Here is a 14,949-nt window from a genome sequence, read left to right on the forward strand (position 1 = left end):
GGAAACCATCTGGTTCTCCCCCATCGATGGTAACAGTAGTTACCATCGGTCATAGACCATCGATAATTTTGAATAATCGATGGTCAATGGCCATCCCTAAGAAGGGGTGTTCTACAGCCAGGAGAGGGCCTCACCCTGTCACTGTAGCAGCCTTTCTGTTGGTTCCTCTTTCTTTCTGTATGTCTGAAAATCTGTTCTTGCAGTATGCCACAATGCGTTTTGATGAGCATATTGCATTACAGCATTGCAGATCCCATCATAAATGCCATTTGCAGCTCAGTGGTGACCTTGCTGCTTGACTCAATAAAATCAGATAACATTGTACAATTTTAGTAATGAGAACACAGTGCTAATCATCTGAGGATCAAATATTGCAAACAGACTTCGGGCCTGATTCATTAAGGATTGCAAATGCAAAGCTGCTGGCAGCAGCTTTGCATTTGCAGTCCTTAGCAATGCAAATGCAGAAGGAGGTGCATACCACCTACTCCCTGCATTTGCGATGCAATCACATCTCAGATGAACATCGCGACCATCAGTTGCGATGTTCATCTGCGACGGCAGGCTGAGTACACTTCATCTTAATCAGCCTTGCAATAATGATATTCATGACCATGTGACAAATTTTACTCTTGTTGAAAACATAGCGCCATCTCAGGTTTTGTACCTGGAAAGTCCTCTCACACTCTCACACTTACTATATTATACTTCCTAGGAGCACTTTCTTTTTTTTTTTTTTTATTAATATTTTTTTTTTAATAAAACACTTATATAAGTCTCTATACAGTATCTATAGTACATTCCATGAAATGTTTGTGCACATAAAAAAAAACTTCACTTTTATTTCAGCTAAAGGTCATTTGACATAACAAAAAGTTTATTTTTAGACTTTTACATTTTGGGTCTATGCAGCCTATCAGACTAAACCCATGAAGTCCTTGATTCACAGTAGCTCTGCTTCATCATGTGGTTACACATTGTATTCTTGCAGTGCACACAGCAGCTGTGCTCCAGCAGAAGCTGCCAGGCCTTGGATATGCATCTGGTGGCACACAATATACATTTGCTGTTCCATCACAGTATGTTGCACATTTTAGTCAAGTCTTTCAGATGCTCTAAATGTTATTATCATACATAGCAGCTTAGTGTCATCACATTCTGGTTTCCTCCAATGGTCGGCTCATAAAATCTTGGATGGCTTGATGCAATGGTAACCACTTGTTTATTGACATCTTCAGTGTTGTGATCCAACTGGTAAAATAACAATGATCATTACTGATACAGAATAAAGTTTTTGGACGTTATTTTCCCAGGTAAGAACTGTGCTGTCGTCAGTAACGATGGTGGTAGTCACGCCCCATGCATACTGGTCATGCCCACAGGTGAGTGGCTTGAAAACCCCTATCTAGAAATCCTGTGTTTTCTCAGTGCCCCATGTTCCCAACTCTCCCCCTGTTGTATAAATATGTACCACCCCTACCCCCTTCTATAAAGCATATTCACCATCAGATTCACCCCCCCCCCCTTTCTTCCCGACACACATTTTAATCCCTCCTTCACTCACACTACAACTCCATGGATGTACAGGGAAGGAGACCATACTCCACCAATGATTGCCTCTGGCTCCATGTACAGGGAAGGAGACCATACTCCACCAATGATTGCCTGTGGCTCCATGTACAGGGAAGGAGACCATACTCCACCAATGATTGCCTCTGGCTCCATGTACAGGGAAGGAGACCATACTCCACCAATGATTGCCTCTGGCTCCATGTACAGGGAAGGAGACCACACTCCACCAATGATTGCCTGTGGCTCCATCTACAGGGAAGGAGACCATACTCCACCAATGATTGCCTCTGGCTCCATGTACAGGGAAGGAGACCATACTCCACCAATGATTGCCTCAGGCTCCATGTACAGGGAAGGAGACCATACTCCACCAATGATTGCCTCTGGCTCCATGTACAGGGAAGGAGACCATACTCCACCAATGATTGCCTCTGGCTCCATGTACAGGGAAGGAGACCATACTCCACCAATGATTGCCTCTGGCTCCATGTATAGGGAAGGAGACCATACTCCACTAATGATTGCCTCTGGCTCCATGTACAGGGAAGGAGACCATACTCCACCAATGATTGCCTCTGGCTCCATGTACAGGGAAGGAGACCATACTCCACCAATGATTGCCTCTGGCTCCATGTACAGGGAAGGAGACCATACTCCACCAATGATTGCCTCTGGCTCCATGTACAGGGAAGGAGACCATACTCCACCAATGATTGCCTCTGGCTCCATGTATAGGGAAGGAGACCATACTCCACTAATGATTGCCTCTGGCTCCATGTACAGGGAAGGAGACCATACTCCACCAATGATTGCCTCTGGCTCCATGTACAGGGAAGGAGACCATACTCCACCAATGATTGCCTCTGGCTCCATGTACAGGGAAGGAGACCATACTCCACCAATGATTGCCTCTGGCTCCATGTATAGGGAAGGAGACCATACTCCACTAATGATTGCCTCTGGTGACATCACTGGCTCCATGCACAGTGTCAATCCATCCACCTGGTAACGGGTGAGGATGAGGAGCAACCAACTGACCAATGGCATATCTATAATGGGTGCAGGGTATGTGGTGCATACAGGGGGACCCATACTGCACACACTGCACCCATTTCTTCGAAACGTACCTCCCCCGGGGTGCACAATTCACCTGGAAATTTTGTTAAAGTGGGGGTCTGCCTTAGATTGCAGCATTGAAGATAATGCAAATCACAGCTACAGGAGGTGCACTTGGACCTCCCATCTGGGATCTCTCTGAGAAGGGTTCATAAAGTGGACAAAAATGACTCAGACTAAATTGTCAGATTGATGGTAAGTCAATAAGGGGTTGATGTACCAAGAAGTAAAAAGAGTGGCCAAGTAGACCAGTGGAGAAGTTGCCAATGGCAACCAATTCACTTGTATGTATCAGTTTATAGAATGTACTTGATAAATGTTACCTCAAAGCTGATTGGTTGCTATGGGCAACTTCTCCACTCTTTTCACTGCTTGATACATATGCCCCGTGGTGCTGTTTGTGTATACAGATGGGTCCACGGTTATCTTGACTAGTTTTCTGCGCCTAGGCACAACATGATTTATTAGCATAAACACTTCATCTATTGTTCTCAGCTGCAATACAATACAAAGAACAATACAGCAGGGGATTAAGTCCGACTGGCCAGTCTCAGTTAATCCTATTAAAGGTCAAGATAAACGTGGACCCATCCAGGGTCGGACTGGCCCACAGGGGTACCAGGGAAACCACCGGTAGGCCCCACTGCCTGAGTGCCCACTCTTTCCTCTAGGGATCAGGTTCCAGACTGCACTTGTATTATACATGGTATATATGTTGCATTACACTGCACTTGACTATTGTGTATTTCAAGCCTCTGTGGAGGCTGGTCACACCCCCTTTGTAGGCTGGCCACACCCTTAAGTATTGGCCCCTATCACTGCATTCCCCCGGTGGGCCCTTCATACCCCAGTCCGACACTGGACCCATCTGTATTTGCATACTAAGCCTGAATATACAGTAAGTTTATAAGAAATGGGAAGTATACCGTTTGTTTTCAGCTGCATTTCCTGCGCTCAGGTAGAATGTTTTAAATTCCTCAGATGGAGGCCTAAGTTCAATTATGCAGCGTCTAGTGTTCAGCAACTGTTCACTGACAGTGTATCCTTGCAAGTAGATTCCGCCTGCAAATAAGATAAATGGAACATTAAATAATATATTGCAGTGTAACCGAATTGTATGTCCCAGCCCAACCCATAACCCTATTCAAGTGCAATGATCTTAAATAGACTCACACTGATCTGTTTGGTGTCGTTATATACTAAAGCAATACATGTGCTTTAAACAGGATTTACAAAATAACAAAAGAATAGAATGAATTGTTCATACAGTAAATGTTTTTAAATATTGTAAGTTAAGAAAACATTGACATAAAACTATAGTCCACGTATGCTTTCTTAGTATTTCTTTAAAATTTCGCACAGCGGACGATCAGGTACTAAATGGGCATGTGTATGCACCGCAATGCGCACGTGCGTGGGACAGCAACAAAGGGCATCGCTGGTCAGCGGCAGGATGGTTAGAAAAATCCGTTTGCACGGGCATTCGCAAGGCGATTGACAGGAGGAAGCCGTTTGTGGGTGGTAACTGATCGTTTACTGGGAGTGTTTTCAGGGAGGGTGTCTGACGTCAGCTCCGGCCCCGATCAGCCTGATGTGATCGCACTGGAGGAGTAAGTCCTGGGCTGCGCAGAGACCGCACACACTGAATTTTAGCAGCTCAGCGATCAGATCTGAATTATCCCTATGTTATGTTTTAACAATTACAGGGGTGAACTTTTCATTCTTTAAAATTAATAATTACATTTTTTTACAACCAGAAGCTGGCAATACCTATATTAACGTGCAATATCACAGACTGATGTCATAGTCACATGAGCTGCCCGTGTCACAAATTATCTGGATTTCAGTAACGCCAAAAAATGTATTTTATGCAGGGAAGACCTGTAATCATATCACTGTATTTTCCTGTGTGTTATCAGGGTCCTACTGTGATGAATGTGGGCAGGGATCCCAAAGACACTGCTTTCACAATGTCTTCAGTTATCACCTGGATGCCTTCTCCTTTTCCGAAATATGTTTGTGTACCTCAAGCAACGGTGATCAGACTTTTTGTATTTGAAGTGTCAATGTGCTACTATTCTGTGACCTCAAGGTTCAGTGTACCATTGTTCCAATTGTATTCTTTTAGAAAGGTGCATACACACTCACCGATGCAGGCTAACAGCCGATACTGACTACATTGTGCCCGGAGGCATGTAGACAGTATCGCCCCCCGCCTGCACACACTATATTTTCTTGCAATGCCGATCCCACAGGACCGCACATCGGCATCGCAAGTGCATACACACGGTGCGATATGGACTATATAGTTCATATCACACGAAAAATTGCACCATGTGTATGCAGCTTAATACTTACTATTTGCTAATCACCATTTATTGGGGGTAATTCCAAGTTGATCGCAGCAGGATTTTTGTTAGCAAGTGGGCAAAACCATGTGCACTGCAGGGGGGGCAGATATAACATGTGCAGAGAGAGTTAGATTTGGGTGGGGGGTGTTCAATATGCAATCTAAATTGCATTGTAAAAATAAAGCAGCCAGTATTTACCCTGAACAGAAACAATATAACCCACCCAAATCTAACTCTCTCTGCAAATGTTATATCTGCCCCCCCCCCCCCTGCAGTGCACATGGTTTTGCCCAATTGCTATCAAAAATCCTGCTTTGATCAACTTGGAATTACCCCCATTGATTCTTCCTATATGCAGCAAAATAGTGCAAACATGCAAATATTCATATATGCAAATGATTTTACCTATAATCCATTATGACTGTAAAGCACACTTGCCTACTTTTGAAAAAGCATTTCAGGGAGATGTGAAAGTAACATCTAACAGCGCGGGCGCGTACTGCTACATGTGAGAGGCGCGTCATAAAAATGACTTACGTCCAAATGTAAATGAGCCCCAAAGTTAGTAAGATCTACTTGTTAAAGATAAGAAAGTGATATTTTGCAGGATTTGTTTGTGTATTGTGTTTTACAAGAGGTTCCATATACTGTAAGTGGCCACAAAAACCTTATTTAAAATGCATGTAGCTATAGGGATTACCATGCCCTATAACCAATGCAGGGAAATGGCACTGATGATCCCATCTGAATGTATATATTTCTGATTTATTTTTTTTCTCCCAAGAATGTAACAGCTACATAATGGGTGTAAGGTGCAATGAGAGATTGCTGGACTATTCAGGGAGTCGGGGAGATTGCCACTATTTCAGGGAGTCTCCTGCAGAATGCGGAAGAGTAGGCAATTATGCTGTAAATTATGGAATGTAATGATGGGGGTTATTCAGAGATGGTCGCAGATCTTGCTTCCCGCAGCAAGATCTGCGTCTATCTACTCACATGCGGCTTACCCCTGCCTTCTCAGAGCGTCTGCGTGTGACATCACGCAGCTCCCCCGAAAACGGTCTGAACACGCCTGCATTGTCCAGATCATGCGCACTAAATGCAGCATCAACACCCCCAACAGGTACCGCTGTCAATCACCTTGCAGCTGCATCCTTCCGGGATGCAGCCGCATGGTGAAGGGTCGTGCACTATAGACACTGCGCATGCACAGACCTCCTGGATGCGGCTGCTGCATCCAAACACGCAGCTGCGTCCAGGTCTGAATAGACCCCTATGTGCTATGTGCCCCTGGAGCTGCCTGAGCTAGGGTTGCCTGAAAATGTACTGGCAACAGAGGCAGGACCACACTTGCACTAGTAAGGAACTGTGCACTAAGCTTTTATTTTTCACTATTGCACTATTTTTCATTTGCCTTCTGGCTAGGGCAAGGATGTTATTTTATTTTACTAGGCCTTCTGGCTTGGGCTTATTTATTTATTTCATTAATTCTTTCTATTATTTTATATTGTTTGCACTTTTTTGCATCGTTCACCTCACCTTTTTGTGTTTGTTTGTGAGTGCGTCACATTTTCATAGGTGAGACATTTTTGGTGAGACATTTACGGGCCTAGTCTCCTGGGGATGTTTCCTTTTGGGGAGAGCCAAAGAATCTGTTCCCCAGGGGGAAGCTTCGGCCAACTCTGTGGAGAAAGGGGCAACCATAAGCCGTGAGGCAGATGGAAGGATCCTTTTGACTCAGGGTGTCGGGGATGCAAGGGGTCCCTCCGAGCTTCGGCAATGGGGGATCTGAAGATAATCTTTTCCCCTCATTGGGCCTTTTGACTCTGAGGGGATGGTGAATAACGGGGACCTTATCCTTTTGGAGAGGGTCAAAAGTCCCATGCCCCAACACAGTTTTTGCACTGCACTGGGTGTTTGAAGCCATGCACCACGGGCTTCTTCTTGGGAGAGCTGAATAATCTGTTCCCAGAGAGGAACTTTGGCCTGTAAACACTTGCTCTCTAATGGGCCTTTTGCCTCTAGGGTGGGCTGACGATTAAAGGGGTTTCTCTGAGGATCTGCAAGGAGGGCAGGGAGATTTCTTTTACTCCTCATACTTCCTTTTGGTTCTGAGGGGAAGGAAAGATGCAGGGCCCTAATCTTTTTTGGAGAGGGTTTAAAGACCCAAGCCCCATTACAGTTTTGCACTGCAATAGATTCATTTGGATCTTGCCGACTGGCACAATGAACTTTTAAAGTGCCTTTTGTTTCCAGGGATTGGAGATTTAAGGGGTCTCCCCTAGCTTCGGTAAAGGGGAACCTGAATTTTCTCTTTATCCACTAATGGGGGGGGGGGGGGGGGGGGGGGAAGAGAGCTATTGGCTTCTATAAAGATAGGGAGACATGGACTATACCTTTTGAAGGAGGGCACAAATTTAGGGGGGAGCAAAACACCCTAGCATTGGCCCTGACCATAATTGTATAATTAAAAATCAGGGGACCCCAACAATATTTTGAATATTAAAATACAAATTCTTGTTAATATTTTAGATATAATAAGTACAGTACAATACCTAAAGCACTATTTGAGCGAATACTAGAGTAAAAATACAAGCAACCATCTTTCAAGATGCAATAATGCTGGATCCAAAAATCTTTGTTTCTGTCTAGTTGATGTAGAAGGCCCAGACACTCAGGGTTCTTGATAGCCAGTGGTGGAAGGCTGATATTGTGTATGGTCACATCAACCCACACATGGTTCTACAAAGCAAACAAAGTAGTATTGTCAGTATTAAAAGAACACTAAAGGAAAACATGAAAAAAAAATTATGACGGTCTTTCAGGAAAATAATGAATTGCTATTTCCCTCCCCATCTTCTACCAATAGTAAAACCATGCCAAACTACAAAAGCTAGAAAGAATCCTCCAGGAAGCTCAGGAATCAGTAGTTATGTTTATGGAACTGCATCGGTTGCAGAGACATATTAGTGATAACCGTTACACCAATCAGCAAGGGAAAAAAGGAGCAGCTTAGAGGACAGGATATCAAAGAATAATCTAAACTTAGAGTGAACTCATCTAAAAGACTACTGGCGAGATGTGCCAAACCATGGAGAGAGATAAAGTGGAGGTGTCCCATAGCAACCACTGAACCTTTCTCATTTTTCTAGTACAGCCTGTAAAATGACAGTAATGGTTGGATACACACTACGCAACATACTGGACAATATATCGTTCTGGCGTGTATTGGAATGATATATCATCTACATCACATAGTGTGTACCTTTGATTACACATTCACGACCGTCGTCCGCAGGGTTGTCCCATGTAATGTTCTGCATGTTAAATAGGCCAACCCTACGGCATGCAGTTAACTGTGGGATGTACTGATATACAGTATCATGCCAATGTATGATATATTGTACAGTGTGTACGGCAGTGCCATATATAGAAACATTGCGCATGCCCGTCGCTGGGACACACCATTGCTTGGTGTGTACCCAACTTTGGAAACTGACTGGTTCATATGGGCAACTTCTCCACTTTATCTCTCTCCAAGTTTGATACATCTCCCCCTATGTAATAGAACACAACTCTTGGTGACTACAGTAAAAAAGGAGTGTTATGGTAGACTTACTATTGTTAACACTCTTTCTGCAAAGTACACAGGGTTCCACAGGGGTGTAGAGTGGATATGGATCCAGAGGCACCAACAGGTAAAGTTTTAGCTGTCCCAGGATGCATAGGGGCCTCCTCTATAACCCTGCCTCCAGGCACTGTGAGCACAGTTTTGTTAACCAGTCCAATGCAGGAAGCAGGCAAGAGAGAAGGCAGATTTTAGTCACATAAGAACACAATCTCACGGCAGGAGAAGGTACCAGTGGCTAATGCCATACAAAGCCAAAGAAGGTCCAACAGACCGGGTAGAATGGGCCTTAATCAAAGCTGGAGCTGGAAGACCAGCCTGTTCGTAAGCATGTGCAATCACCATTGTAATCCATCTAGCCAAGGTTTGCTTATTCACAGGCCAGCCACATTTGTGGAATCCAAACAGGACAAATAGGGCATTAGACCATCTAATAGAGGCAGTCCTGTTCATAAAGACACAGAGAACCCTAACCACATCTAAAGACCGTTCTTTAGCCAACAAGTCCAAAGAATTGAAGGGCGGGACCACAATCTCTTGGTTAAGGTGAAAAGATGACACCACCTTAGGTAAGTAGCCGGGCCAAGTTCGGAGAACCGCCCTGTCACGGTGAAAAATCAGAAAGGGAGGACAACAGGACAAAGCGCCTAAGTCCGAGACCCTTCTTGCAGAGGCAATAGCCAGCAAGAACAGGACCTTGGCAGTGAGCCATTTGAGGTCTCAGACCCTGCAGGTCTGAGAACCAATGCCGTCTGGGCCACGCTGGAGCGACTAGAATTAGCATTCCCCCTCCTTGCTTGAACTTCCTCAGTACCCTGGGCAGGAGTGACACAGGAGGTAATATGTAAGGCAGCCGAAAGTTCCACAGAACTGCCAGTGCATCCATGAACACTGCTTGAGGATCCCTGGTCCTTGATCTGAAGACCAGAACCTTGTGATTGTGTCGAGATGCCATGAGGTCCACGTCTGGCAGACCCCATCTGTCTGAGTTGGAAGACTTCGGGATGAAGGCTCCATTCCTGAGACTGAGGAAGTCCGCTTCCAAGTTCAGGATGCCTGGAATGAACACTGTCGATATGGCTGGTAGATGGCGTTCCGCCCAACATAGGATTTTGGACACCTCTAACATTGCCATGCGGCTTCGAGTGACGCCCTGATGGTTTATGTAAGCCACCGTGGTGGCGTTGTCTGATTGTACCTGAACAGGCCTGTTCTGTACCAGAGGCAGGGTGAGAGACAGTGCATTGAACACCGCCCTCAGCTCCAGAATATTGATCATAATGAGTGATTCTTCCTTGGTCCAATGACCCTGAAACAAGTGTTGGTCCAACACCGCTCCCCATCCCCGAAGACTGGCGTCTGTTATCAGTAGGACCCAGTTGGGGATCCAGAAGGGACGGCCCCTGCTAAATTGCTGGTCCTGGAGCCACCAGGACAGCGACAGATGAACCTCAGGAGTCAAAGAGACCATTTGGTATTTGATCTGATGAGGTAGGCCGTCCCACTTGGAGAGGATCAACCATTGCAGAGAACGAGAGTGAAATTGAGCATACTTTACCATGTTGAAGGACGACACCATCAGGCCAATGACTTGCATTTCCGAGTGTATTGACACTCTGGGGCGTCGAATGTAGTGTCTTATCCTGTCCTGAAGTTTCAGGACCTTGTTCAGGGCCAAGAACAGTCTCTGACTGTGACTGTCCAGTAGAGCCCCTAGGTGCACCATGTTCTGAGCTGGGAACAGGGAGGACTATTTCCAATTTATCAGCCACCCTTGGGCTTGCAGGAAAGTCACCGTCAGTTGGAGATGACTGAGGAGGACTTCATGTGAACGTGCCAGAATCAAGAGATTGTCCAAATATGGGAGGATTCTGATTCCTTGGCGACGGAGGTGAGCCGTCATAACGGCCATGACCTTGGTGAAGATCCCAGGAGCTGTAGCCAGCCCATATTGCAGAGCCTGGAATTGGTAATGAAGGTCGCCAATAGCAAACCACAGGAACTGCTGATGTGAGATGGCAATAGGAATATGCAGATATATCCTGTATATCCAGGGATACCATATAGTCTCTGGGTTCCATAGCCAGAACTATTGAGCGCAGTGTTTCCATATGAAACTTGGATACTCTCACAAACTTGTTTAACGACTTGAGGTTCAGTATAGGCTGGAAAGACCCATTGGGTTTTGGAACCAGGAACAGAGTCGAGTAGTAACCTCTTCCCCTCTGAGACAGAGGAACTGGCACAACCACTGCTGTACTCAGGAGGGAACTTACAACTGTTTGGAGAGACTGCGCTTTCAACAGGTCCGACGGGAGAGCTGTTGTACAGAACTGGTGAGGGGGACATCTCTTGAATGAGACAGCGTACCCATGAGAGACAGCTTCCAGTACCCAAGTGTCTGAAGTGGTCGTGAGCCAGACCTGGGTGAACTGTAGAAGTCGGCATCACTCCCTGGGGTCCCCCAAGGGGAGGCCTGCCTCATCATGCAGCAGGCTTGTCATGTTTTGCAGCAGGCTACCAGGCTGCCCAAGACTGCTTTGCATTGGGCTTGGAGGCTTTGGAAATGTGAGATTGTCTAGGGTATGATTGACCTTTCGCTTTCCCTTGAGGCCGAAAAGAGCAAAAAGTGGTACTTTTTGCCTTCTGAGAAGGATTAGCAGTGGGGATAAAAGCTGTTTTAGCAGTTGCCAGTTCAGACACAATTTTATTTAGGTCTTCCCCAAACAAAATGTCCCCAGTGAAGGGGAAGACTCATCTTTGAGTCCACGTCCACTTTCCACGACCTCAACCACAGTATGCGGCACGCCAGGACAGACGTAGCCGACGCCTTGGCCGCCAATACTCCCGCCTCAGAGGATGCTTCTTTAATGTAATAAGAAGCGGTGGTAATATGAGACAGGTATTGTCTGGCAGTTATAGAGATATTCTCGGGCAGCTCTTCCTCTAACGCCTGAACCCACGCCTCAATGCCCTTTGCAGCCCAAGAGGCAGCTATAGTGGGTCTATGAACATTACTCAATACGCTTATCTGTTGGCTCCCTCAATGAGGTGACAGGGGTGATAGGCAGATTGGATGACACTAAAATAAAATATAGCCGGGCGCATCTAATACAAAGTAGATTTATAAATCTTATATGAATAATTTTCTATAGAGAACAGCAATAATGATTTTTTATAAAAAAAAAAGAAATCATTTGTTTAGGTGTCATCCTAGTTTCAATTTGTATAAAACACTGTATTGTGCAGCCCTCATGTAGACACTCTGGAATGTCCCATTAATTACAAAGAACTAATTGATCAAACATAACTTGTATAACTACAAATTAGTAAGAATTCAGAGGGCGCATATAGATTTTTCTAAAAGTTGTCATAAATTTATTACAGCAAATATAAATTGCTTAAAAACAATTATGTACACAATAGCATTAAAACAATATAATTGTATATGGAGGAGGAAAGGTATTGAAGGACTTTTCCACTTAAAGTAATAGGGACCGGAGTATGGATATGTCCAAAGTGTTTGTTGCACGTATAGATTGTAATAGTTCACTCATTAAGGAGCTAAGGATGAAATGTGAGAGTCAGCGCTGTGCTACCACCTCTTATGAATTCACCGCTTTGATCGTTTTGAAAGGACAGTCAGTCAGTTGTTCTCTGACTGGGCAGCGTTGGCTGGGTGTCTTTGACAGCAGTCCCATATAGTGGTAGCGGGAGGAGATGGAGGGTGCGACTCACTGAAGGTGCATGACAAGCTCCCTCCTCTTAATCTTTGGTTTGTGCGGATATGGAGAGGCGCTGGGTGTTATGGAGCTCCAGTCCTTTGTATAGCTCTGGTCCTTTTGTGGTGGAGACTGGGAATGGTGTCTCACAAAAACCGCTTTGGTGTGGTCCGAGAATGGGGTATCCCAGCTTAGCTTTACGCGTTTCTCCGCCATAGGGATAGGGCGGCTTCCTCAGAAGCAGTATGCTGGATTCAAGAAAGGGAGGTTTTTATCCTCCTCTCAACCAATTATTCCTCCATTAATTAATTGACCGATTTATTCCACATGATGTCCATGTAGGTATATGTCTAGCATATAAAAAGAGATTATAACACAAAATAAATGTAGGGTGACACATTATTTAACTTTTAAAATATCTTTTCATACATAATATAGGTATTCCTACGAATGGCATGAATAAGAGAGACATTGTTACAAAAGTTAATGTTAAATAATAATACGGACAGGCTATAGTGGGTCTATAAACAGCCCCTGTAAGGTAGTATATAGATTTCAGGCATCCCTCAATATACTTATCTGTCGGCTCCCTCAGTGAGGTGACAGGCAGAGTGGATTATACCACTAGGAGGGTGCCACGAGAATCCACCGGCGGTGGAATCTTCCATCTGTTACACATCTCTGCAGGGAGAGGGTAGCGACCCAAAGCCTGTTTGGGAATAGGGAATTTCTTCCCTGGCTTAGACCAGGGTTCCCGTCTGATGTCCACTAAATGATCAGAATGGGGTAATACAGTTTTAACCACCTTCTGCTGTTTAAACTTAACAGTTTTCTTTGCCATAGTAGTGGGATCCTCCTCATCTGTGATTGAAGGATATGCTTAAGAGCAACCACCAGGGCAGGGACATCTATTAATATGGGATATTCCCCGTCAGTAACACAGGATTCAGTGTCAGACAAGACCGTATGCTCCCCTCCTCTTCAGATGAGACAGACCAGATACACAGGAGTGACCCAAGGTAGATTTCTGTCTAACCAGAGACTGGTTTAGTTGTTGCAGTTGGTTAGACAAATTTTCCGCCCAAGGCGGGTTAATCATAGGGTCAATTTGTGGAGGTAATATCACAGGCGGCCCCATAGCAAAGCGCTCTACTAGAGTACCCTGCAGGGTAGTGAATGCTGACCACGGTGGCTTCTGACTAAATGCAGGGGCTGCGGACTGACTGGGAGGTGCATGACAAGCAGTGCAGAGACCATCATGTAATATTTCCCCCTCTGATAAATCCGCAGAGCATGCTCTGCATGTTGCAGGAGCTTCTGCAGATTTGCTGCCCTTTTTGTTAGACATTGCACAATGTAAACAATTGGACTTACACAGTCCGATAATATAGCCAAACAAATACAATAACCTGTGGAACAAGACAGGGTATAATGTGACTGTAACACAGGAGAAATATACTTATATAGGTATATAGATAAACTCTGTGTACAACCATATTGTTTGACCCAAACGCACCTAGCCCAGGGTACAAATATAGTGACAGTTATAGCTTGGAAACACTGAAAGTGAAACCACACAGCAGATACAGGCACACAGTCATATGCAAAGCAGCAGTTATATCACAAAAATGCTGCACTGGACTTATATATATACGGTCCTACGCCGTTTCGGGGACTAGCCCCGTCGTCAGGGACAAGTGATATCACTTGTCCCTGACGACGGGGCTAGTCCCCGAAACGGCGTAGGACCGTATTAAAGACCTTTTAATCAGCTTTACAGTCTGCAGAGTGCTGCTGTTTTCCTCTCGCTACATGGGATCCTGCTACAGATCCACAGACGGCACCACAGCAAGTATTCACTTACACCCGCTTTGAGTGCCGAACCCTACCGCTACATATATATATATTTATATATATATATATATATATATCACAGTGCGGTCCTAAGACCAGAGCATATAGCAGAATACTCGTCCAATATACTCTGCAATGTTTTCCGCAACCTTTTCTCAACTAACGCTGTCTCTAAGACATGTAGGATACTCAAGTGAATGTAAAGACACAGTGCTGTACACAGGCGGCTTTACATGGGAGACTTTGCCCAGCAATCCCAAAGACCTGCTCTGCTATAAGATGGCGCCCAGAGTCTCTATGAGGGAGTGAAGAAGAGTGAGGCAGCTCCAGGGCGGGAAATCTGCAGGAGATGGTGCCCTGAGCTGGGGGAGGGGCTACAGGTTAAGCGCCACCTCCCCTATGCTGGTCTTCCACCCCAGGTACTATGGAACCTTATCAAACTGGTGTTAGTACACCTGATCTGTGCTCCGAATGCCCTGGTGGTCTAGTGGAGTCCCTGCCCAGTGACAGTGTCCACACCAGCGCTGCGGTCCGTCTCCCCAGACCATGGACGGATCACTATTTAATGGCGGGTCCCCCCTTGGAGACCCTCTTACCTCCTCCCCGTAGCAGCCATGTGATCCAGGAGAGCAGTCTGCGACCATGCCTAAGTCGGGACGTCTCCGCCGCAGGTATACTTACCCAGGCCAACGGGAGTGTGCGGTGC

General features: G+C 45.4%; 1 protein-coding gene across 1 annotated transcript in view; it reads right to left on the reverse strand.

The window, feature by feature from the left end:
- Window positions 1-853: 853 nt before the first annotated feature.
- LOC134909186 (uncharacterized) overlaps window positions 854-14,949 on the reverse strand; it is a 109,846-nt gene continuing 95,750 nt past the window's right edge. Inside the window, exons 10-12 of the mRNA XM_063915814.1 lie at window positions 7,595-7,781; window positions 3,615-3,750; window positions 854-1,251 (exon numbers count right to left, since the gene is read on the reverse strand). Of these exons, the coding sequence (XP_063771884.1) occupies window positions 1,152-1,251; window positions 3,615-3,750; window positions 7,595-7,781 (423 nt within the window). The 3' untranslated portion in view covers window positions 854-1,151. The remainder of the gene's footprint in view (window positions 1,252-3,614; window positions 3,751-7,594; window positions 7,782-14,949) is intronic.

The sequence above is a fragment of the Pseudophryne corroboree genome, chromosome 1, assembly GCF_028390025.1.
Source record: "Pseudophryne corroboree isolate aPseCor3 chromosome 1, aPseCor3.hap2, whole genome shotgun sequence".
NCBI lineage: Eukaryota > Metazoa > Chordata > Amphibia > Anura > Myobatrachidae > Pseudophryne > Pseudophryne corroboree.